This window comes from Mya arenaria, chromosome 8 (assembly GCF_026914265.1).
Source record: "Mya arenaria isolate MELC-2E11 chromosome 8, ASM2691426v1".
Classification (NCBI taxonomy): Eukaryota; Metazoa; Mollusca; class Bivalvia; order Myida; family Myidae; genus Mya; species Mya arenaria.
In genome coordinates, this window is record NC_069129.1 from 68,139,895 (window position 1) to 68,166,692 (window position 26,798).

Here is a 26,798-nt window from a genome sequence, read left to right on the forward strand (position 1 = left end):
AATCGATTATGGAATAAAGAAATCGATTATCGCCGACCTCGGACACAAATAATCGACTTTCGATCATCGTTTTATCACTAGTCTATCCTGCCTACCAAGCAAATAAAAATGCTCTTGTTGCTCAAATGAAGAAATACAGAAACCAAATGTCAATGTAATGTATGTGGTGTATATTCATATAGCTTGAAATCGCGAGTGATAGAAAACCCGCATTCTGCCGCTCAACCGATACACACTCCATGCGTTAGGTTTTGCGTGGAAAATGTGTCAGCCGATGAGGTTGTATTCTAAGTTAGCTAGAGAATAAGATTTTACTTCATGTCATCTGACTATTACTTAACCAAAACAACGCAAAGTACGCCCGTTATTTATTTAAAGTACTCACATATTTCATCCTTTCAGTACAACTTTTTTTGGAATAGAAAAAAAACAAAGGATGAAAACGGTCTTAAACTTCATAACTTAAAACCCAAACCGGTTCATTTTGAGTGATTAACAGTCGAAACTCGCTATGCAGAACTCTGTTATCTCGATGTTCTGGTTTTGTCGGGAACGTTTTGACTTTTTTTCGATTTAGATTAAACACTTTTGTATTTCGATTATTTCTAATGTTCGTTATCTCGAAGTATTTACAGAGATCCATACGACTGCGATATAACGAGTCTTGACTGAATATGTATGTGTATGTATAATTATGAATTCGTATGTCTATACATTTGCAAAACAATAAGTGTATTATATGATTAAACTATGAACCGATTTCACACATTGAGCCGTGAATGTATATACTTGAGTATTTAAAGAAAGTTTGGTAAAATCATGTATTGGGTAATTATTTCAATCATAGCTCATGATGGTAATTAAAGTAACACCTCTTATGTACAGGTTGTCATAGCAGTATCAGTAGCATGCTGGAGTTCTAATGATAGGTAACAACGTTTGTGAGTTCGAAACTCAATTTCTCCTTCTTGTTATTTCCTATGTTCAATACATACATGTAGACATTTCACAAAAAATGCATGTTAAAATCGTGCAAAGATAGAGTTAGTTTTTATCACACACATCCAATCATAAGTACTAACTTATCGCGATCAAAGCTCACATTATTTAAAAACTAAAATCATTTGTTAATGTATTATAAAAATATTGTTTTAAAATTCTATGAACTACGTTGTTATACAAATTGTTTTAAAATTCTATGAAATACATTGTTATAAAACTGGATGAACATGGTAAAATAAGTAGCAAACTAACACGAACCCAGCTTTGTTGACAAAAATGCAACATTATGAAAATTAAAAATAATGCAAAAATAAAAAACAATAGAAATATTAACCTCTACGGATACGAACACGCAACCTTTCGCACCACATCGCTGCGCGTTACCTTCTGCTCTATATGTGCTGACTATGTTTCTACTGCGTTAAGCAGATTAATAGGTAGATATTTGCTATAAAGTAAGTTACTCTGAAAAAGGTAACTCAACATTTATGTTTGTTAAACATGTGTACGTTTTGATTTTGAATAAGACTGTCACTTTAAGTTTAAAATAAAGTTCATTTGCAGGCCAACTGGAGGGAGGGGGGACACGGGCCCTTATGCCCCCCGCTTGAACCGCCACTATAACTTGTCCAAAAGGTCACAACTCAAAGGTTAACTTCGGACCAAAAAACTGACCTAAACATGTTTATGAACCGCACATGACGTTAAATAATCTAAATGGTTTAGGATAAATATTTCCATGACAAATTATTAATGAAGTATAGTTTGTAAATTGTAACCCATTTCACCAATATATCCTGTTCTCAAGTGATTATTCAAACGTTGACTGATATCGGGAATGCGTGAAACAGGACGTGTTAATTCACGCATAGCACGCTTTGCCTTATTAGGCTATATTGATCCAATTGTACACATGCTATTGATAAGCATGTGTTGTAGATTAGCATACGAGTTTAAACAAACATGGCTGTGGGTTATGAAATAAAGCTGTACATAAATGCTTAAGCTGTGTAAACTAAATAAATTTAAAAAATGACGGAACACATCTTCGTCCCCGACGGAGGTTGGGGGTGGGTCATTGTTGCAGCTTCGTTGATATTTAATATAATATACGACGGATGCAGCTACTCTTTCGGAATTTTGTACGAGCATTTCCTTAAGGACTTTAGAGAAACAAAAAGTAACACAGCGTGGATAGGATCTCTGTTCTTCTCTATGCCATTGTTATGTGGCCCACTAGCTTCTGTAATATCAAGAAAATTTGGATATAGAAACTCAACAATGTTTGGTGGATTAATAGCTTTCATTGGATTTTTCCTCGGTACATTTTCAAGTTCAGTGTTAATGTTAACATTTAGCTATGGCCTTTTTTCCGGAATTGGAATGTCACTTCCGTATTTCAACTCAGTTGTCATTGTCGCCAATTACTTCAACAAACGCCGAGCTCTGGCAATAGGAATAGCCGAATCAGGATCTGGTTTAGGAACCGTAATATTTGCACCGTTGACGTACACACTGATTTCAAAGTTTGGCTGGAGAGGAAGTTTACTAATTCTCAGTGGCATTGTTGCAAATATTATAGTATGTGGTGCTCTCTATCGACCACTAGAGTCAATTACAGAGTGCAGTGATAAAGAATTGTCTGACCAAATACCGGAAAGTATACACGCCATCGATGATAAACGCAAGGATACTGACAGTGATGAAACACTTTTGGAAAAGAATATTCTTCATGAAAACTGTAAGAATTCCGCGACAAGACTTTCAAGAAGCTTAAATTCGTTAGTCTCCCGTCAGATTGAAAAGCAGTCTCAACGTTGCGGTTGTATACACCCTTTACTTGGGTTATTCAAAAACGTGCCGTTGTTGTTATTCTCAGTGTCAATTTTTGTTATGTATTTTTGGTATGATGTGCCATATGTATTTCTTGTCGGGAAGTCGCAGAGTGTCGGCATACAAGAGTCGAGCGCAGCTTTCTTGATCTCGCTTATTGGTATTGTTCATATGGGAGGAATTCTTTTATATGGCTGCCTGGGAGACAAAAAGTATGTTAGTACGTCACTTCTGTATGGTGTTTCTATTTTTTTATGTGGCATAGGTGTTGCTGTAATCCCCTTGTGTAAAACATACGTTCCAATTGCATTCTTAGCAGCTTGCTTTGGTATGTTTTCTGCAGCGACTGAAGCTCTTGTTTCCATAGTTGTTATTGATATTGTTGGCCTGGAATATTTTGATAATGCCTTCGGTGTCATCATGCTCATGGAGGGATTAGCCAACTTAATTGGACCACCCTTTGCAGGCATGTATTCTTTGTCATAATTCTATAAACCTATTGGAATAACAATGTGCATTAGTAGACTTTATTCGTATTTTTGCAACTCATCTGAACTCAATATTATTTTATTATATCACAGTTTACATTTGTTGCCGGATGGGCTTTTAAGGTTCATAGAAGACGGGAAGACTGCAATATATATGTAAACTATATATTGTAAATCATGCTAGTTAAGCAATGGTCAAGCGAATTATGGCCAATACATAAATACACTGTTCTGTCGACGGCAATACAAATAGATATAATGTCATATAAAGTCATGAAACACAAATGGTTCAATAATGGTGAAATGATGAAATGGTAGAACAAATGATATACCGTACCTGCAATATAAATCATGAACAGGAAATAATGTAAATAATATCAAATAAGAATATTCTCATAGGAGGAGGAGGTAATCAAACATTTATTAAGTTTGGCGAGGCAATCGCCCACGCTGAAAAATATCTGAGAATGGCCAAGAACAATGTCATTGGCTTAGGCGTGTCACGTGATGAAATCTAGTCAAATGATTGGTTAAAAATAATAATCAATGCTAAGAAAATACCTTAACGGTTAAAAAGGTGACACACAACTAATAGTTTATTTGTTCAAGTTTATAAATGTTTTTCCATAAAATTTCATTTATGTATTGACCAAGTTTAGGTAGAACGAAAACCAGTCTAAGGCGAACTTGTATGGACGAAGGGAAAAACAAACACGTTGATTGAATGAAAAAAGGGCATTTATTCAAAATGCCATTAAAGAGTTCTAATTAAACTAATATATATACACATGTAGTTTTTCCAAGAGATCAGTTTAAATGAGATGCTAGTGTTAGAGGTATAAACTACCTTAACAAGTAATCTACGCTCTAGCTATAATAATCTAACGCGTACATGAATGCATAGCAAGTTTAATTGCGGAAGGGACAAATGATGATATGAAACTCAGTAATCGATTCAACGTTTATTTCAATGATTACGATAAACGTTATTTCAATAAAGCATTGAAATGACACTGCGATACATTTAAGTAAAAAAACATGTGAAAACTCAATATAACTACAGGTGGGTTAATGGCGGCTTCACAACAGCTTTGGAGTTCATCATTATACAAAACAAATATAATTAGTAAGGGAAATGTGGTTAGTTCTAATAGTACTATTATTTTTATAGCAAAACAAATTCACGTATTTGAATTAAGGCACAATATAACCGATACAGTAATGAGATTATAAGTATCTTCCATGGCAGAGAGTGTAAGATAGGTTCATCCCGACCCGAGCGTAGGGTGTTTTGCGGAAACGAGGTTTACCGAGTTTCCGCAAAACACCCTGCGCGAGGGTCGGGATGAACCTATCTTACACGAGCGGCTATGGTAGATGCTTTTTCTCCCACCTCAGTTAAACAAAATTAAGTAAAAATGTATTTTTTGCTGGAACTCTTTTGTGCTTAGTGAAAATAAATGCGTACGGATATGCGATAATTCGTGGTTGTCATGGATATTCGCGCAGTGATTCAGAGTATGTAAATGGTCTGATCGGTCTTTACATAGTTCTAATAAGAGTGAAGCATTATTTCTTGAAAGGTGCGTGAAAACTGTTTTCTGGTGACATTTGAAGCGAGAAATAATTAAATAGCGTTCTAAATATTGCCACAAGACAAGGTTTCTATGATGCGCTACAGACGACAGTCTTCAACAAGGGAGGTAATTACAAAATGGTGACCATTAAAAGAAGTTCCATACGGGCATTTTATCTTCGCCCGTGGGCAAGATAAGAATATCTAGCATGGTTAAATTATTGGATCTACTTATCTGAGGTGGGAGAAAACTAATGAAAAACTATTGAACACATGATCAGATTCGTTTAAAGTGATTTACTAAGATTTTAACCCAAAATGGTGTCTTCAAGGTATATCCGGGTTCTTACAATTTAAAACTTCACTAAAATTCAAGTCATAAGGTCTTAAGTAAAAACGACAATGGATGTATTTTTTGCATCGTTGTATAATGAGTTTGCTATTATGATCTGGTAAAAGTTTCAATACTCAAATTATCAGAAAATATTAAAATGTATATTTTCGTCATGCAATCACTTTGATTACCTATTTTTTTTTCTTCTTCAGGGTGGCTGTGCGACATATCGGGTGGCTACGACATGACCTTCTACGCTGCTGGTTTTAGCATAAGTGTATCTGCATGTATATATCTGCTATTACCACTGTTCAAAAAGAGAAATAGCGGTAAAGAAATTGAATGAATGTCTATTCTTCTACATATCGTATGAAAATGTTTTGTTTTTTTCCAAATCATGAACTTTGTTAAAAATCAGTTACCAGTGACTAGTTAAGCAGGTTTTCCATTAGAATAAAGTTATAGATCAGTTACCAGTGACTAGTTAAGCAGGTTTTCCATTAGAATAAAGTTATAAATCAGTAACCATTGACTAGTAAAGCAGGTTTTTTATTAGAATAAAGTTATAGTGAAAAATGTTCTCTTACAACGGGAGTTCAATAAGTACTTTGATAAGATTTACCTTTTGCGTTTTCTCTTTATTAAGGATTGTTGGGATAAGAGTGAGGTTTGTGCACATAAACTGGTTTAAACCTCCAGTAAATTTACATTTTACTGACCGTTCCAAGGCGGTACCTAACAATTCATGATAAACATACCTATTTAGTATATATATATATATATATATAGTATGTATGCACTGTGCTGTAAGGGGAGTTTTATGCTGTTCTTCTGTTTCTTGTTTGTGATTTTTTGTTCTATGTCTTTGGCGTTTGCCCAGTGCCACTAAACCGGGTTTATGTTTAAACATTTTGCTACTGAGCTTGTTTCTATAGCTTTTTGCATAAATATTCATCAAGACAGATAATAAATAATGTTAGAATTTTAAACGTTATGAATCAATGTATTCCATATTATATATTTGATTGCGAGCCATGTCCATTAATTTCATGCACGATAAAATATACACGTATGTCCGAGGGTATGTGAGCGACTTCGGGCCTTAATTGTGCAAGTATTAAAGTTTCAGGGGAGTTCGGACTCAATCAACAAATTGCATGTTTAGTCGATGAATTTGGATTGTTAACGAACAGAAGGTTCGCTGTGCCTTACGTGTTTATTGAATTGTGTTAATGTTTATCTTCTGCAAGCAAAATGTATTTGCAAAATGGTGTTCATGTATAGGGACAGAATGATAGAATTTAGGAATCCAAATACATTTCTGACTTACAAGTGAAAACAACAACACTGACTGGGTTCATTAATTACTCGCGGTTTCTTTTTGTGTGTCAAGTAATGTATTTCAATGTATAGATTATAGATTGAGCTATCAAAAATGCACAGAAGGTTTAGATTTTATTGGTTGTAGAAAAGCAAATTTGAGTTCAAATATGACTTGTCCGGTTTTGGGCATTGCTGTAGTGGCGGTCATTTTTATGGGTAGTACTATAGTTACCAGGTTTTGTTAAGAATCGTTGTTTTTGTCTGTAATTTGTCATAAAATGGCTTAATTATTCCTACGTACAAACTATTGACTGCAAGAGTGTTAAGGCCGCCGCCGACGACGGCCTTTAACGTGCATAATGTTTAAACTTGTTATGCATGCATTATGCGAAATGAGCAACAGCTAGAGCATGACACAATTTTATTTGTATCGCGATTATCATCATATTCATGCAAACAAACTTAAATGTAACAGCGTTTTAATTATTATGGTATCAATTTAAGGTAACAATAAAGTTCATTTGCAAGCCAACTGGAGGGAGGGGGGCACGGGCCCTTATCCCCCCGCCGCTATAGCCGCCACTTGAGCTTGTCTAAAAGGTCACAGCTCAAAGATTAACTTCGGACCAAAAACTGACCTAAACATGTTTATGAACCGCACATGACCTCAAATAATCCAAACAGGTTTAAGATAAATATATCCGTGACCAACTATTAATGAAGTATAGGTTGTAAACTGTAACCCATTTCACCAATATATCCTGTTCTCAATTGGCCAATCAAACGTTTACTGTGATCAGGAACGCATGAAAGAGAACGTGTTAATCCATGCATAGCACGCTTTGCCTAGCTATATTGATTATACTTATGCTATTAGAAATCATGTGCTGTATCTAGCATACGAGTATGAACAAAATTGGCTGTGTGTTATAAATAAACATAAATGCCTGAGCTGTGTAACCTAATAATTTAAGAAAATGACGGAAGGCTACTTCGTACCCGACGGAAGTTGGGGGTGGGTCATTGTTGGAGCTTCGTTGATATTTAATATAATATACGATGGATGCAGCTACTCTTTTGGAATTTTGTACGAGCATTTCCTTAAGGACTTTAAAAAATCAAAAAGTAACACAGCGTGGATAGGATCTCTGTTCTTCTCTATGCCATTGTTATGTGGCCCACTAGCTTCTGTAATATCAAGAAAATTTGGATATAGAAACTCAACAATGTTTGGTGGATTAATTGCTTTCATTGGATTTTTCCTCGGTACATTTTCAAGTTCAGTGTTAATGTTAACACTTAGCTATGGCCTTCTTTCCGGAATTGGAATGTCACTGCCGTATTTCAACTCAGTTGTCATTGTCGCCAATTACTTCAACAAACGCCGAGCTCTGGCAATAGGAATAGCCGAATCAGGATCTGGTTTAGGAACCGTAATATTTGCACCGTTGACGTATACACTGATTTCAAAGTTTGGCTGGAGAGGAAGTTTACTAATTCTCAGTGGCATTGTTGCAAATATTATAGTATGTGGTGCACTCTATCGACCACTAGAGTCGATAGAAATGACTTTGTCAATTACAGAGAGCAGTGATAAAGAATTGTCTGACCAAATACCGGAAGGTATAAACGTCATCGATGATAAACGCAAGGTAACTGACAGTGATGAAAAACTTTTGGAAAAGAATATTCCTCATGAAAACTGTAAGAATCCCGCGACAACACTTTCAAGAAGCTTAAATTCGTTAGTCTCCCGTCAGATTGAAAAGCAGTCTCAACGTTGCGGTTGTATACACCCTTTACTTGGGTTATTCAAAAACGTGCCGTTGTTGTTATTCTCAGTGTCAATTTTTGTTATGTATTTTTGGTATGATGTGCCATATGTATTTCTTGTCGGGAAGTCGCAGAGTGTCGGCATACAAGAGTCGAGCGCAGCTTTCTTGATCTCGCTTATTGGTATTGTTCATATGGGAGGAATTCTTTTATATGGCTGCCTAGGAGACAGAGAGTATGTTAGTACGTCACTTCTGTATGGTGTTTCTATTTTTGTATGTGGCATAGGTGTTGCTGTAATCCCCTTGTGTAAAACATACGTTCCAATTGCATTCTTAGCAGCTTGCTTTGGTATGTTTTCCGCAGCGACTGAAGCTCTTGTTTCCATAGTTGTTATTGATATTGTTGGACTGGAACATTTTGATAATGCCTTCGGTGTCATCATGCTCATGGAGGGATTAGCCAACTTAATCGGACCACCCTTTGCAGGCATGTATTCTTTGTCATAGTTCTCTGAACCTATTGGAATAACAATGTGCATTAGTAGACTTTTTTTTATTTTGCAACTCAACTGAACTCAATATTATTTTATTATATCACAGTTACATTTACGCAAAAGCACGTGAAAACTCAATATAACTACACGTGAACACAGGTACAAGAGGTATAAAGGGACGGGTTTATGGCGGCTTCACAACATGTTTGGAGTTCATAATGCCATCATTATAGCAAACAAATATAATTAGTAAGGGAAATGTGATTAATTCAAATAGTATTATTTTTATAACAAAACAAATTCATTTATTTGAATTAAGGTATGTACAATATAACCGACACAGTAATGAAAAACTATTGAACACATGATCAGATTCGTTTATAGTGATTAACTAAGATTTTAACAAAAATGCTATCTTCCTTTAGGTATCCAGGTTTTTACAAAAACTTCACTAAAATTCAAGGCATTAGGTCTTGAGTAAAAACGACAATGGATGTATTTTTTCTGATAGGATTAAACAATGGACATATAAGTAAATAGTGCAGTTCGTCACCGTTGTTTAATGAGTTTGCTATTATGACCTCGTAATAGTTTCAATATTCAAATAATCAGAAAATATTAAAATGCATATTTTCGTCATGCAATTATACTTTGCTTACCTAATTTGTTCTTCTTCAGGGTGGCTGTGCGACATATCGGGTGGTTACGACATGACCTTCTACGCTGCTGGTTTTAGCATAAGTGTATCTGCATGTATATATCTGCTATTACCACTGTTCAAAAAGAGAAATAACGGTAAAGAAAATAAATGAATGTCTATTCTTCTACATAACTTTAACCATGAAACGAATCAAAGGTTGTTGTTGTTTGTTTTTGTTTTTTTTTTCAAATCACGCACTTTGTTAAAAATCAGTTACCAGTGGCAATATCTAGTTTATTCAAATAAATCATAGAAAAATGTTCTCTTTCAACGTGAATTCATCAAGAACGTTAATTAAAAAAATTAAAATCAAAGTATTCCATAGTATATACTTGATTTAGAGGCACACCCATGTATGTACGATGAAATTATACACACTTATGTTTGAGGATATGTACAAAATATTGACTGCAAGGGTGTAAAGGCCACCGCCGCCGACGACCTTTAACGTATCGTTTAAACTTGTTATGCATGCATGATGCGATGTGAGCAACAGAGTATAACACACTTTTATTAGTATCGCGATTATCATATTATCATCATATTCATGCAAACACACTTAAGTAGAAGGATTCCATTAGTCAATGGTCGAATAAGGCAGCTTTAACTATGTATCTGTGCTAATATTGTGCAAAACATATGTATAGATTACACGTAAGTGCACCATGTAAGAAATAAGAGCAGCCAAAATGTTCTTATAGTGGAGGACACCCAAGCCCCTACACAACGATAGGGCATATGCTTCCCGGTTCCTGTGGGGGGAGGGGGGAGTTCATCCTTCAATTGCGCCCTCTCTAACGTCTGATCCTGAAACCGTCCGTTTTCTGTTTGGATTGTTATTTAGGGAATCTGTGTTTCACTTGTTCATAATAATGTCACGTATTATAAAGTAACGGTTCTGATATCCACCTCTATTTACGAGTGTCAGCTCCGTGCACTGAAAGATCGGAGCAGTTTTCCTCCTCTTTATGACATGAGCGTCATCAGCCGTGGAGTTCTTTATAATAGAAACTCGGATATATTGTTAAAGATGTGGCACTTAATTTGGAGCTACCATCTGTTGATAATGCAGACAAAATGTATGCCAACATTGAGCATTGTAGCTATGATGGACACACCAAAACTTCAGTATCAATCGGTAAAATTAATGTATTTAAAAACTCCTATTCAATTTCTCTGGCTTAATTCCGCCAATGGTGAATGCCATTTTCACGAGGCCGATTTAGAGCTGCCTAGCAACAAAAGTTGGAGTTATTTGGAATGACAGAAATAAAAACAACAACTTGTCATACGTTTTTGGCATATGTAAAATGTCACGTTGTTGGTTTCCTTCAAACATACATGGATCTTTTTCATTTATAGTCACCGCAATGGCATTACCATTCTAAACTTTTACACTAATCCAATAGTTCTTATGGGAATGGTAGAAAGGCATACTGGGTTTGTTTTTATTTTTATTGCACCATTTCTGTTATCATAAACATCCATATTCATATAGTTCAAATAAACGTAATCCTTATAATGTTCCATATAATATAAGAGAGCACGTTCTGAAAATAGAAATGGGTAGCAATACTTATTACAATACATATATAACTTTTGTTGTAATATAAACATAATGTATATAGTAAACAAAGAATATATGCGTTACTTAAGTATGATATTACACATACGTCAAGTAATTGTCTAGTGGCGTTAAAAAGACATAACACATACAATGACTTAACAATGTACATATGCAACAAACAAACATGTACAAAACAGTTTACATTATTCACCTACCAGGTCTGAGTGACTGAACTTCTCACTCTCAATCACACATCTCTCAGGTGAATGCAGTTCATGCTGGTTATAATTCGGATTCAGAAAAGGGCGCTCTACCACTGATGCTGTATTTATATTGTTATCTCTTATTCAAAATTATTTGTTTGAATCAAAAGGCTTTATGTTATATATGTTGATATGATGAAATGTTTTGATACTATTTATAGAAATGCCCTATGGCTGAAAATGTATAAATGTGGAATACAGGGAAAAATACTTAGAATAGTGCGTGATATGTATATGAAGGTTAAATCTTGTGTAAAATCGTTGTCATCATATTCTGAATACTTTAGCTATGCTGTTGGGTTACGTCAGGGTGAAGTTATGTCCCCTTTGTTATTTTCTTTATTTGTGGAAGATATTGAATTGTATTTACAAAATGATATTAATTCAGGATTACAAATAGATGATATTGTCATAATTATGCTATTATTTGCTGATGATATGGCCATTGTAGGAAAATCTCCTGAAGAAATTCAAACCCATTTGGACAATTTGTCAAATTACTGTAATACCTGGGGATTAAAGGTGAATATTGATAAGACGAAAATCATGGTGTTTCGTAAAAGAGGCGGATTATTTCCCAATGAAAGATGGACTTACAATGGCCATGATATACAAGTTGTTGATGATTTTAATTAGTTGGGTGTTGTTTTTAATTATACTGGAAATTTTAACCTAAACCAAGAACATTTAAATGGCAAAGCACTTAAGGCAATGAACGTATTATTTTGTAAATGTCAAGATTATGACTTAAAACCCAAAATTATGTGTCAGTTATTTGACGCATTTGTTGGTTCTATTTTAAATTATTCGGCAGAGGTTTGGGGGTATACTAAATCAAAGGAATTAGAAAGAATTCATTTGAAATTTTGTAAAAGATTACTGAACGTTAAAACAAACACTTGCAATGCCACTGTTTACGGAGAGTTGGGTAGATATCCATTATATATTCATAGATATGTGCGTATATTGTCTTATTGGTTTAAGGTTGCTAACAGTGATAATATTATCATAAAATCTGTATACAAACAGGCTAAGAGTGATAGTGATAAAGGTTGCCGTAATTGGGTGTATAATGTTAAAAAGATATTAAATGATTATGGTTTTAGTTATGTGTTTGGTGATATTTACAATATTGATGTTAAATCATTCATAAAAAAATTCAAATGTAGAATTATCGATACTTTTAAACAAGATTGGTATAGTACTATAGAAAATAGCACGGTGTTAGATGTGTATAGACATTTTAAAACCTGTCTGGAATATGAACCTTATTTAGATATTTTACCAAAGAGCTTACGTTTTTTCTTTTGTAGACTACGGCTGTCCGTGCACCCACTCCATATTCAAACTGGTAGATACAATAGAAATAACGTTGTACGCAACCAAAGATATTGTTTGTGTTGTAACTCTAATGACATCGAAGATGAATATCATTTTATTTGTGTTTGTAAATCCTTTATCAATTTAAGAAAGAAATATATCAACAATTGTTACTTTATAAGACCTTCTGTATTTAAATATATGCAGCTGTTGAAATCTAACAATAGAGCTGAACTGATTAACTTATGTCTGTTTGTTAAAAATGCTCTCAAAGAAAGATCCGCTTTGATTAATGTTAGAACATAATTCTATTTAATGTTCATCCTCTGATATATATATATATATATATATATATATATATATATATATATATATATATATATATATATATATATATATATATATATATATATATATATATATATATATATATATATATATATATATATATATATATTAGTTTATTTAATTTAATTACTTAGAAGTATTGAATACTTTTGTACATATATATTTGTATATATATACTAATTTGTTTGCATTATCTGTTACTTTACATACACGTTGACATTATATGTTATATCATTATGTGTTGTTGACGATGTACATTGTACAAGTCAAAATAAATTGTCTGTCTGTCTGTCTGTCTGTTATAACGGGGGAAAAACCCAAAACCATGAACGCAATATTAAATGTAAAGAACAATTAGCAAATTATGCTATATTGAAACCAATCCCCAAAAGTCTAATACCACGAAAATACATAATTCAGGCTGACAAATCTACAAAATGCATGATTACATTTCCAACACATTGCAAACACAAATAGAATAGTTGAAAGATAAAATCCAAAAAAAAGAAGAAGATCATAATAGTTTTCCTTTACTTGGACCAAATCAAATTAAAAAACTTCCACAACTTCTTAAGCCGTTTGAACACTGGAGGGAAAATCTTTGCAACAATGATAATTAATGTCACCTGACCAATCTCAAAGAAATCACTCAACCATATAACATATCATGGTCTAAGGGAAACAATAACCAATAACTGGTAAAAAAGTAAAATCAATCTGCATGAATTGTCAACTGGGCAACAATGGCATATGAAGATCAAGCTGTCGCCATCAGTGATGATTGCATAGGCTGGATTTTTCGGATTGAATAGTTTCCGCCGCCGTTTAATGATAACATATAATCAGAAATAGTCTAGATTTAATTTGTTCACATCTTCAATTAATGCAGTTTTTCAAACGGAAGTATGTTAATTATTGACATTCTTATGCAATTGTATATCTTCGATATACATGTACATGTATGATAGAAAAATATATATATCAAGAGCGATAATATTTCTTAGTATAACTAAAATTTGGATTTTCTAGTCCAAGATTAAAAGAGGTTGCTAGCGACCGGCTTTTACCATCCTCATTTTATTGCCACAAAGAAAAAGATGGTTCGAATTTTCTTTGGGTTAAAAGAAAGCGGCAACATTGAAAAACTTCAAAATAATATTTGATGAATTTTGTATAATCTTTGGTCATATAACATGTTTATTAGCTATTGGTCACATTAAAAGCCTTACATACGTTTTGAGAATTAAGTTACATTTCACAGAGCAGGTGAAATTTCATTGTGAATGTTTCTTAAGGAAATTTTGGAATAGTTTTTCGCACTCGTCTCATTCGTACCAATTAAGCGGTTTCAACTAAAAATAATCCCAACTGGACCGATCCTCATATAAGGTTTGTACTCTTTTATGTTTTAACTGACACATATATACAGTTGAACACCATTTATCCGAAATCGTAGGGACCCAACAAATATTTCGGAATAGCCATATTTCTGATTAACAATTTTGTAGAAAATGAACGCGTTTGCAAATTATAGATGACATGAAATACTGAGTCGTAAAGATTGCTATGTCGGTTACACGTTACCAATACGATACATACGGTTTGAGTGATCTTTTGTATACAAAAATATTGGTTGATTTATGTTTAATCAATGACAAATCATTTGTAATTATACTTCTTTATTAAAACAACCTGGGACCAATAATACAATCTTACTCCCAGAAACAACATAAAACAAATTGACAGCACATTCGGAACTAGTCCAAATAATAGTATGTTAACAGAATTTTTTTACAATTTTTGATGTGGCAAATCCTTCACGTAGTCTAAAATAATTGACGTGTTATACGGGATTCTTCCAATCCCTAACGTCTAAACCACAGGCGGAAGTCACAAAATAAAAAATCGGCCTATATATATATGTTTATTAAGATATTATTATAGTATATAGCCCATATAGAACATTAAAAAAAGTTTGTGTCAAGTACCTGTGGTCTAAACGGGAATGTGCAAAAAACGGGGGTGTTTTAAAAATATTGAAATTGTTTTAAGTGAAGTATTTTATGGTTGAAATTGATCATAAAGAGTTATATTCATATTTTGCCATGTAAGTGAAAAGTTATTTTGCACTAAACAAGCATTTAATCCATTAAAACAAGTTGTTTACCTTTCCAATAAAACGAAAGTTGACTGGCACAGATAACAATTATGCGAAGGGGAACAACTCGATACAATCCTAATAACTCGGCCTCCTCCAACAAAGCTTCGAGATAGACCTCGTTATACAATCTTAACAACTCGGCCATGGCCGAAATGTTCCGAGCGATTTAAAACTGTGCCCTGAAGCCTTGCAGGTGCCCTTCATGTATATATCGTTATGTTTTGACAGAATGAAATGAAGAAAAGCCGTCAAATTCATAATTATAAGTTGGATAAAAAAAATTGTGTACGGAACTAATATAAAATAACATTATCTGGTAATATTTCTTGTTTTTATGATATTTTATAGACGCTATATGCTTTAACCCGGAATCCTGATCGGAACAACTACCCACTTTTGATACTAAACAATTTGTACGTGAAGGATTTGCCATATCAAAAATCTAAAAAAAATCCGTCAACGTACAATTATTTGGACTAATCCTTCACGTACCAATTGTTTTGTATGAAGGGTAGTTATTCCGATCAGGATTCCAGGTTAAAACATATTGCGCCTATAAAATATCATGAAAACAAGAAATATTACCAGATAATGTTATTCTATATTAGTTCCGTACACAAAAAATAAGTTTTATTGAAACAGATGAGTGTCTAAAATTTCATTTAATGCACATTATTGTGGGAATATTTTGCGGCAAATCAAATAATAGTGCACAGTTAGTATATGGCCCTGGTTTGTCAATTAGCATGTCCCAATTAAGGAGTTTTAGCACTGTCATACCAGATTCTCATTTAACTTCCCTCCGCAAAGACGATTTGTATTTAAAGTGGTTAGGCAGGGGATCAAATTAGCAACACCTGGGTTGACGGTCAAATGACTGCCAATAGACCAAGGATTGGCCACATCAGTGACATTTTATGTAGAGTCACATTATGAACCTAGAAGTTCTTGTTTGACATGAAATATTTACTTGTGTTTATAATCATTATATTTAGTTCAAAAAGGAGAAGAATGCCACGTAAGAGAAATACAACAGCACCGACGAAGCATGCAAAGCCAGTGCTGTCGGCATCACATGAGGATGACCTCATTAATGGAATGTCTCAGAAACAAAGTGAAGATAAAATGAAAGGAATTCTTAATGACTTCAGACTGAATGGTTTGTAAATTTCTCTGAATTGAAAGGTTATTTGTTTAATCAAAACATCTTTTGCAAAATTTTGTAAGATGCAGTTTAACTTAGGAAAATGGTTCTTAATAAGTTCAATTAACACTGTATAATAAGAATCGTTTTGCAGATTGTAAAATATTAACATTATCTTACAATTTTGTTTTTAATGGTATTTTATCATAATTAACTTTTGCAGACAATTAATTCCATATTTGTATTTTCAGTGGAGCAGTGCAAGCAGGAATATGAGGAAGAGTCGGAAGCTGTAAAGAAAGCCATCAACAAACATTACACACAGATAATGCTCAAACTCTCACCTGTATGTTTATTTAGAATTTTGTGAATATAATTCTTTGAGATTGCTCATTTTAAAGTCAGGAATGCATAGATCTACAGATAATTTAGTTTTGACAGCCTGGTACCTCCAGATGATTAAGAGTTTAAAATAACTTTAAATCTTTCCCCTGTAGCTGATAGTGTTTTTGCCCAAATCTCCCGAGAACAAGTTGATGTTAAATCATTCTTTAATAGTTTACAAACATTAATAACTTACAGCAGGCTGGCAATTTTTCACTTGTCACATGTATTAATTGATGAATCAAATATTGTTTAGTTCACACAATTTTTCTCACTTTGTCTTTTACTTTCAGAGAGAGTTGCAGATGACATTGCTTGAGTACATAGGTAAGTATTTCTTGGAGATAAATATTTAGAGTCAAAGTGATTTGGAAGAAGGCAGAAGAATGATTTTATCTCTTGTTTTAATATAATATGAAAATGTATTTTTCAGAACGCTATATTTTTACTCTTCCATCTTAGTTAAGTAAAATCAATATTCAACCAAAGTAACCAACCCGTTTCATTCATAGTAGCTTTACAAGTTTATAATTTGTCGTGTTCATATTCCAGAGTACACTGACCAGGAAGGCGAGGAGGAGCCCACTGCCGTGCCCAGTCAGCCGCCCGTCTCTGTGCCCTCTAGTCTCCAGACCAGCAAAGACGCACTGTGAGAACCACTTTGTGTTTTCTTCTGACATTAAGCTATGTGCAGGCTAGTGTCTGACAGCTTTTTCTGTTAAATAAAAATACCAATTTGCATTTTGAGTAGACGGTTCAAATATCTATTGTCTGGGCATCCTGGTTGGTCAAAAACTTAATGTCCACTCTTTATAACATACCGGTAGTCAGTTTTCTTCGAAAGGAGCTTGAACACAAAGTAATTTAAGTTAAAGGTATTGATATGATAAACAATGATATGATACAGCTTAACGCTTTGTTTGTACAGGAGCAAGTACAAGACAATGCGGTTGATCGATACGATACCTGAGGAGGGACAGACTGCTGGCACATCTGCAGTCAAACGTGTAAGTGATGCCCATAAGTTGACTATGGTAAATAATGTGAAGTGTGATTTAAAATTGACATTGAAGCATTGAATTTAAGTATATAACATACCTTGAATATAGGAGAGCCTTTGAAAGTACACTTTTTTTATTTCTGATGGAGTCCTTTTTATATCTGCACTATATATAGGAAATCACCTAGCCCCTTCAGCCTGTTCTCGGTCATTGGGATATATCTACTTTCCTCCACAACTCCATATGTTTTGAAGGTATTGACTTCAAACTTAATACAGATATTGCCTGTGTTAAGGAGAAGTGCTGAGCAAAACATTATCTTGTGTATGGTATTTTAAAGTTATTGCCCTTTGATTATTTTGTATACTTATCACAATCCAGTGATAGCTCTGGACTTGTTGGTTGTTGAGTGGGAGAGATGGTGTCAGATACAATGGAGTCTGGGTGAATTTGCTTTGCTCTTAGAGAGTCTTATTTTAATAGGCCCCTTGGTGTAGCTAGAATTAACAACATACAGTTTTCATTGATTTCAACCAGTACTGAGTACTCCCAAGTTTCCAAGTACTACACTCAAAATAGAGAACCAGGCAAGGGAGTCACTGATACTATTTTTATAATTATATTTGATATGACACAGTCTTGGATTGAGCACAGGAACTCCCACCTCAAAAGAAATGCTCTAACAATGAGCTATCATGCCCATGTTAAACTTCACAAAACCAATGCATACAACGTTCAAATTTAATTTTCGATGGCTAAAACATCCCTTTGAAATATTTTCATCCCTTGGAAATAATGTTTTATGAACTGATAACATTTCTGCACATGATTCAATTTTAATATTGCATCTACTAGTCATTAGATTATTTATTTTTCATCAAGTTCTTATTATTGTATCATGTACCTCACAAATTAATGATCTGTAAAAATATTTATTTTCAGTGAGTCCATTGATTGATTATGCGATTAAGTCATTTCTTATGCTGTTTGCATTTCAGACCACTAGAAAAAGAGCAACAAACAAAGCTAAAGGAGTCACATTTAATCCCAATGCAATGCCCGACCCTTCAAACAGGTACTAGTTTGTTTGATAACTGGGCAATTTTCATCTTGCCTGTCTGTTTTTTTGGAAGAAAAATAGTGGAGGTGTGTCAAAGCTTATGTGCTCTTGCCATTGTCTTACAAAAAAGTGAACTTTCACAGTAGCTAAAAAAAGTTCTCAGGATATTCAAATGAAACTTAAAATGCATGTATCCAGAGACAGTACACATAGAGTAACAAGACTCATAACCTTGGGTTTAATAATTGTTTTGACTTGTGCCTCAGCCCTGTTTTTGAGTAAGGAATACGAGCTTTGAAATCAGCTAGTGGTGTTTTGTAACATTTTATAGGATTTTGTGTAAGTTTTATTTCTCCCAACAGAACATTTCTGTTTACCGGGTAACATCTGGTTGTAGGAATTGATTCCGCATACTACCCAATCTGCATGGGATTTGTGTTACTTGCGGTACATATATGTTCTCACACAACCTTTGTACTTGAAGATATGTATAACTTAATTCTGACTATGCTTTGGCAGTTTTGTGACGCCAGCTTTAGCAGGTTCTCGGAACATGTCTGTACTGGGCTGGGGAGCGACGCCAATGGTGACCCCAAAGTTTGACCCCCGATTACCCGTAACCCCGGCCATGAAGAGACAGATGCAGCCTGATGAAACTCTCATGTCAATGGCTGGCAGCCCAGTAGACCCTGGGCGACGAACGGTGAGAGACAGTAGCATGGCTTTTCTATGTTGTATCTGTGTTAATTGATATGATGACCAGAAACTTTTAAGCTTAGCCTGCAAATTACTCTATAGGTCTATGGTTATCAATAAGAACCAGTCAAAATGCTCAGATCAAAGCACATGTGAGCCAGCTAAATTATAGCAAAAAATGTGTACTTTTTTGTTGTTTAATATCATTCCTTTGACTTTGTGTTAGGCCAATTTCTCATAAACAATCTAAGCAAACACTTGAACACTTTGATGTCAGTTTTATTTATACTGATGGACTTGTTTCCACTGTATTACGTGATTATCAGTAGTATATTCACAATATTGTACATAATTTTTGGTATAAAATTTTGTCTTAAATGTTCTCAGAATGCAGGGATCATGTTCACTAGCATCTTGGGCCTCAGTTTAAGACTCCAGCTCAGAAAGATAAATTCTAAATGGTTCAAAATATCTATGTTATTACTTATATAACGAAGGATGTGGGCTTCATTGTAGATAAGATTATTTGTAACTGATACAGCAGTTTTGACCATTTTTGCTCCTGTAATAGCATTTTTACAACAAATTTAAGTCTCAAACTCAGATCAAGACATTAGTGAATATGGACCTAGGTTATAAAGCTCAATTTTAAAATTACCTAGCAGGGCTGTAATTCCTCAATTTAGAAACTTTAAACTAAAACTTATTGACAGCCCAGGTCATGTAATTCTATGATTAAATAGGTATGGCATAATTTGTCCATAAAACAGTATAATAGAAAAGAATGTTTTCACTATATGTTCAGACGGTGGTGGCTGCGGATGGTGACAAGGTGAACATTACGGTGCCAGAGAGTATGCATATCGGGGAACTCCAGGAGTTTATGAGCATGCTGGGAAAAATAATCAAGAACAAGGACAACCCCTAAAAAGCATTGTACATGCATCTGCCTAAAGTGTGTAAATAGTGACATGATTTTTAAGTTCTTAATGTTCTGTTTCACCGATAGCAGTTTTAGGACTCTGGTTTTATGTTCTGGCTTTTGTATATATCATATTCTTTCATGCTTTTTGGTGAAAAAAGAGTTTTATCAGTGAAAAATCAGTAGAGTACAGAAACGGGTGTTATTATCAACTTCAAGAACTGCTTTAAAATCAATTGTAGTTACTTCCCTTTGATCAAAACTGAGTATCTCACTTATTATGACAAATAATAATTAAGTAAAAAATAATAATTTAGTAAAAAAAATGCTTTTGTTTGTTTAAAGATTGTTTCAGATGTAAACACAACTTACCATTTGTTAGGATGGTTATACCATTTTTTAAACTTGAACATTTGCTTTCATACAAAACATTAGACAAAAACAGATGCTCGAACATTAGTTAGATGTTATATCATCTATTTAATTTCTTTTCAAACTCTTTGATTTTTATACAAATTCCCTGAAAATTCTGTGATAGCTCTAGTATGTTTTAGATGTTTCTGTTACAGACCTGGATCTGGGAAAAAAGATGATGTGATATTCCTTGGAATGTTCACGGTCTGTAGAAATGAATCTGGTTTCTTATCAGGAGTCCAAATGTGTGTTTCTTTTACATTGATATTGGTTGATTTTTTTTCCATGAATGCAAAGTTCTAATTGTTATCATTAATCAACATTGTAAATGTGTAAGAGTGTACTAAATACTGCTGTTATATATACAACTACAGTGAGATTTATTGTTTGTTTCAGCTAAAAAATCATTATAAATTTCACCGAGTGAGCACCAAAATCCATATTTCACAAGTGGTTTAGCCAGGAATTAAATATTGACTTTGTTGTTCACAGGTTGATTATTTTGCAATCTTACACTAAAACATACCATTTTTTTCTTTTTATTAAATTTGCTTAAAGAAAGATATAATGACAATTAGTAATTGTTTTTATGAAAAGCACACCAATTTGTATGCGAACGAAGGTGTTGCTTAAATTGTGTCAAAGCCCTGTGCGCTTGCTTGGACATTTTATTTGGAAGTAAGCACAGGCTAAAATTTGAAAACTGAAAAATATGAAATTGCTTTTTCAATATTTGAAAGGGTGATACATCTTTTAAAACATAAAATTGCATTACAATGTAACTATGCATGTATTTATTGTTTGTATGTATGTATTTGTAATGTGAGGGATGTGATTTGTCCGCGGATTAACGGAATTCCGCAGCTCTAATGGCACCAGAGCCCCCCCCCCCCCCCCCCCCCCCCCCCCCCCCCCAAGTTAAAATTCAAGTTTGCTTCGAATTTTAAGTCTGGAGAGCCCTCAAAAGAGCTTCTAAAAAGCCATTTTTCTTCTACAGCAGTGCGCTTTTGATCCCAAGAGCGCCCCATCAACCCATGGTCGAAAATGTTTCAGCCCTCGAGCTGCCAGGTCAATCACATCCCTGAATGTGATGATGAGCTGTTTACCTATGCTAAACGTCAATTTTCCATTCTGTTCCGTGCTATCATTTTTTGTCGCTGATAATAATATCTATGACTCTCTGGAAAGCGTATAATAAAATGGTATTATGAGAATGTTACCAGTATATTAGCCTAGTACATGTAAGTTTTTCGTTTTCATTCTTTTCAATTTGTGTAAATCGTTCAGCTTTATTTATGAGAATATCTGCGCATTACATTTTATACTACTGAAATATTAAAATAACCAAAACAATTTATACTTCATGTCTTTAATATGTTCATTCTTCACTGTAAACAAGTAAGATTTAATCTTAAGTTTGTGCAAGTGACAGCTGCATTACAGAGCGAATACAAGTCGGAGCTGATCAGTCCAACAAACTGGCAATACATATGATGTTCAGTTATTGGAAAGTTACTGATTAATAAAATAATGTTTGTACAACTGATGAAGTATTTATTCATTTTGATGTGAAGACAGCTAAGGCTGATATGAGTCAGTCGTGACTGTTTCCCGACTAGAAACCAGAACTGGTGTTTTTCTGAGAGGCCATGGAAAGTACTCCTTGGGCGTTTTGAACCCATAACCTCTGGATGAGAGGCAAAAACCTATGGCACTAGACCACTCCCACTCCTTTGAAGTGTGACTCCTATAAGCCACCATAACTTTGAAGCAATGAAGCTTCGTCATGTGCTATGCATACCAACTTATTCTGATTCCAGTCTTTTAACAGACAAGGTTATTTGCTGGACACAGTATGGCACTCTGACCCCGATTCGAAATTGAGCGAGTCTTAACATACCTGGAGCATGGGTGCTACTTGAGGGATGATGACTCTACCTGTCTGTGACGTTAAACCTCAGATCTAACAGAACAAATGTTATGTGCACTGAGGCTTAAGATGACACTTGACAATGTTCAAGTTGTGAAATAAAGATTTTGGCTTAACACAAAGTATTGCTTTGAAGGGCTGCACTGACCTCCAAGTTCGACCTTGACCTTAGAGCTGACAGCACAAGTGTTATGTGCGACACAACTTTTCATAGTGCTCTTTGAAGTAAGATGGTATTTGGTATCCCCTTAATAGCAGTAGTACCCCGGTTGTGACAACGGCTATCTTATAACCTAAGACAACCTAATGACCAAGTTTTTAATTTAACGTAACAAGTTCATAAAGATGTAGATAAAAAGACAGGACATTTTTTAATGTAATGATCAATTTATTATAATCTATAACATGCTTTATAATAATGTAACATAACAGGATAAAAGCACACAACTGTGAACATAGATTCATCCGTTAAATCAACCAAGCAACATTTGCATGTAAAGCACAGTTTTGGTCACATTTAATTCATAGCACCTGACATGAAATATTCCTGTATCCATTAACACCATATGAGAGCTGCATGAAGGAGTAGAAGAATGAACAGCATCATAAGGCACTAACACTTGATGGTAAACTAGAAATCGACAGTATTCAGAGAGTGCCTTAATTGTGCATCATTCTTAATTCCCTTAAAATTAAAGCTTAATTACTATGTACATATAATTATATACACTGAGACAAAAGAAAAAAACATTTGATTCGCTTTTTGGAATGTCAGACTAGATGAAGTCATGATTTAACAACAGCATATACGTAAAAGCAAACAAATAATGCCTGATGGTTTATGTCATAAACATTGCGACATTCTCAAACTTGGGCAAGTAATAACAATAAACAATAAACGCATTCTTGTAATACTTGAATTATTAAGGCTATGTGGCAGTTTGCAAGTGCTGGCAAATAAATAAGCATTAGGCAGTGGGAACATGGTACATGTTTAGTTTAAATGCAAGATGAACTTCTATGTACATAAATTTCTCACACATGGGAGCAAGATATACCACCAAACTCGACTCAACCTCACAATTTATCCGTTAAATACTATTATACAGTATCTACAACACTAAATTAATGCTCATTTTGTGTTCTCGTTAGTAATTAAAAAGGGATTAAATGGGATAACAATTTTAAAGCTAATGAATATCTTGAGATTGTGAAAACAGAGTCGTGCGTATTATGTCTTCATGACATTTTGCCAATATTGTATTTTCACAATCTGATATAAACCTACCGTACAAAATAGATCACTCATGTAGGAGAATTAATATTCAACAAAGGAAGCAAGTAACCAGCGACTCTTACATCTGTACATTAACATCATATATAAAAAGAAAAAAGTATTATTGGTTACTATGACAGGAGAACACCGGTATAGAAAAAAATCTAACTTATCACAGACAACCATGTACTACACAATCTTTGGCATACATGTTTTCAAAATAAATTCTAATTATACATCTTATTATATATCTGTCATTGTTCTTCAACATTATCATATGCAAGGAAGTAGAATCAATAAGTGAATGTCATAAATAACTTTCGTCATGCTATATCAAAGTTTTAATATACATTTGATGAAACAGATTTTAAGAAACAAAAACAGAAATCCTTAAAAGAAGCAACAAACTTGGCACTACACTAACCATTTGTCATTTTGGTAGAAAAACAATATGGAATTTTTCATTTTATTTGAACATCTGATTTAACAGGAATTTGCGTGGAGGACAAGCTTAGAAGAAAAATAAGTCTTGTTTGGCGTGCAATATCGTAATCAATACGAAAGATTATTTATTTAGTTTGGCATTTTCAGTCTGGTAACAGAATGTTTGTATCATTCAAACATGATTTTGGCATCAAACCTTCAAACAAAACATTCTTGCAAAATGTATTTACCATTTTAAATTGAGTTGTTCAGTAATCTAACTTGAAATTGATCTTTGATAACCATCTTGTTTAGCATTCTTGTCAGCCAAGTAATGCATACAAATAGCTTGATTTACATTAAACTCCAAAACAATTTGTATCAGACCGAGAGGAAGAGGGACAGCCTCAAGTAGGTGCTTAATATTTTAAACAAGAGGACCACGGAATGAATGCCAACTCTTGTTGTTTTTTTGTTGGTCAGCCAAGCAAAGGGCATAACTCAACAATTAATTAAGGCCAGATTTATGGCATTTTCTATATATGAGAATATTGTCTTTGGAAACATGTGAGAATATATTGAGCCCTTTTTTAATTGGGGCAAAGGTTTATGTTTTTAAAGACCCCTATGCCACAACATTACCCTGCTTCTTTCTTTGAAAATATGACGAATTAAAAATCGCATACTTGTACATGAACAAGACATATGGGAATGAATCACTGGTGTAATACTGATTGTTGAACTATATGCAAGGGAGGAATGAGAATCACACATTGATGTTACAAACACACAACAATGTGAACTGTTTTGATAAATGGTAAAAGATGAATGAATTGAACGAAACGAGTGGTATTGTCAAACCTTGCTTAAATAACATCTACATCTACCTTCTGTTTTTGGCAGTACATGTAGTAAAAGTAAAAAGTAAAATGAAAAGAAGGAAAAACTGTACAACAACATAGAATAATTAATGATTATTTTAAAACAGAACAAAATAGACATAAAAAATTGATATGTAAAACTGAAAAATGGAAAAAGATAAAATTAAGATGAAACATATATTACAATTGCATTGTTAATGACACATCATGATGCATAGATACACAGATATACAGACAATAACGCGAAAACCTATGCCACCTAACTCGAACATCACAGACAAGAAATGAGATGAGCTGTGATCAGTTGATGAAATCACAATGAGTCTATGAAGCAATGAAACCCATTTTGTTACTTTTTGGCTTGTAATATTACAGCTATGCCTCTGGTATTATTGATACTGATGGGATATAGCAATGGTCATGAGAGGCAAAACATCTCTGCACAGATTCAAAGTCAATAAATAAATAAAAGCTATTTACAGAGCTATAAATAGATCATAGGGGTTCTAACAGCTGAATATTGTCAATAGTGGAAAAAACAACAGCGGGGACCTGCAAGTATGAGGGATTTGGGCCTGAAACAAGGTAAAGGGTCTTACAACCCTTTAGAATTTTTAAAAATCTATTTTATTCATTTCAAGGTTCTTCCTACTACTTTTGATGCAAAAGTTCAAGCAAAAAAACCTTTAACAACTGTAAAATAATCTAGAAACGTAAAACTTTAGAACCCCTGAGCTAAGTTAACACTGAAATATTGTTGCCTGATTTTCTTACTGTTTTTATACAGCTTTACAGGGGGCAAATGAATCAAAACCTGAACAAACCCATCAGGGGGACCATCACAAGCAGACGGCTTTATTCATTCATGGTGGCCTTATATAGTGAAAGCCCAGAGTGATGCCAGGTGAGTGAATGGCTTCAACATGATGAATAGAAAATCTGCAACATTGCTGGACTGTTTTGAATCTTAGCCCCACTCTCATTTCTCTAGGTGTGTCTGGAACAGCTCAAGCTATTGAGCAACATCGTGAACACCATCACAAGGACTCGTGTCAACATACCTTGCAATTTACCAAACTTGTATGTGTATATCAGAACATTCTTCCTGTACATGTCGGACATTACCCTGAGATTCTGTCCTGGTACTTTCAAGATTGTCATTGCATTTGAACAACTGGCTAAGGTTATTACCGCTGATATCAACAAATAAGTTGAGTTTTTCAGTCATGGCTGGCAGCTGCCCGATTCTTACATGATCAATGTCATTGTCATTGTCACAACTGCGTTTTACTAGAAAATGCATTCTGCAACAATTAATATCTGCATCATACACATCTATGACTTTTCACAGCACTATTTCCTGGCCGAGTCTCATTCTGTGGGTACATACTTGCTTGGTGCTACCATCAACACCACTTGGAACAAGTATGTGATGTTCTCTGAAAGGAAATAAACAATAATAGAATTTTAAAAACAACACTTG

The 26,798-nt window shown here is 34.1% G+C and overlaps 4 protein-coding genes across 9 annotated transcripts in view; 3 read left to right on the plus strand and 1 right to left on the minus strand.

The window, feature by feature from the left end:
• The first annotated feature begins 1,922 nt into the window (after positions 1-1,922).
• Positions 1,923-6,195, plus strand: LOC128242120 (monocarboxylate transporter 12-like). 2 transcript variants are annotated; one of them, XM_052959161.1, is made up of 2 exons: positions 1,923-3,047; positions 5,446-6,195. In XM_052959161.1, exons 1-2 carry the CDS (start codon positions 2,035-2,037, stop codon positions 5,501-5,503), a joined length of 1,071 nt encoding a protein of 356 aa, XP_052815121.1. In that variant the 5' UTR covers positions 1,923-2,034; the 3' UTR covers positions 5,504-6,195. The 2 variants fall into 2 exon arrangements, with proteins under 2 accessions (XP_052815121.1, XP_052815120.1); XM_052959160.1 differs by having other exon boundaries at positions 1,923-3,301; positions 5,446-6,192.
• An 893-nt stretch (positions 6,196-7,088) lies between these two features.
• On the plus strand, positions 7,089-9,739 carry LOC128242119 (monocarboxylate transporter 12-like). The gene is made up of 2 exons (XM_052959159.1): positions 7,089-8,818; positions 9,504-9,739. The coding sequence occupies exons 1-2, from the start codon at positions 7,534-7,536 to the stop codon at positions 9,635-9,637; spliced, it is 1,419 nt and encodes a 472-aa protein (XP_052815119.1). The 5' UTR covers positions 7,089-7,533; the 3' UTR covers positions 9,638-9,739.
• A 4,419-nt stretch (positions 9,740-14,158) lies between these two features.
• On the plus strand, positions 14,159-21,684 carry LOC128243579 (borealin-like). The gene is made up of 9 exons (XM_052961425.1): positions 14,159-14,412; positions 16,180-16,343; positions 16,580-16,674; positions 17,006-17,039; positions 17,265-17,361; positions 17,641-17,719; positions 18,712-18,788; positions 19,293-19,476; positions 20,275-21,684. Exons 2-9 carry the CDS (start codon positions 16,196-16,198, stop codon positions 20,395-20,397), a joined length of 837 nt encoding a protein of 278 aa, XP_052817385.1. The 5' UTR covers positions 14,159-14,412; positions 16,180-16,195; the 3' UTR covers positions 20,398-21,684.
• Positions 21,685-23,102: 1,418 nt separating this feature from the next.
• Positions 23,103-26,798, minus strand: part of LOC128242339 (b(0,+)-type amino acid transporter 1-like) — a 34,548-nt gene continuing 30,852 nt past the window's right edge. For all 5 annotated transcript variants that reach the window (XM_052959451.1, XM_052959452.1, XM_052959453.1 and 2 more), the window contains exon 14: positions 23,103-26,754. In XM_052959451.1, the coding sequence (XP_052815411.1) occupies positions 26,687-26,754 (68 nt within the window). In that variant the 3' untranslated portion in view covers positions 23,103-26,686. The remainder of the gene's footprint in view (positions 26,755-26,798) is intronic.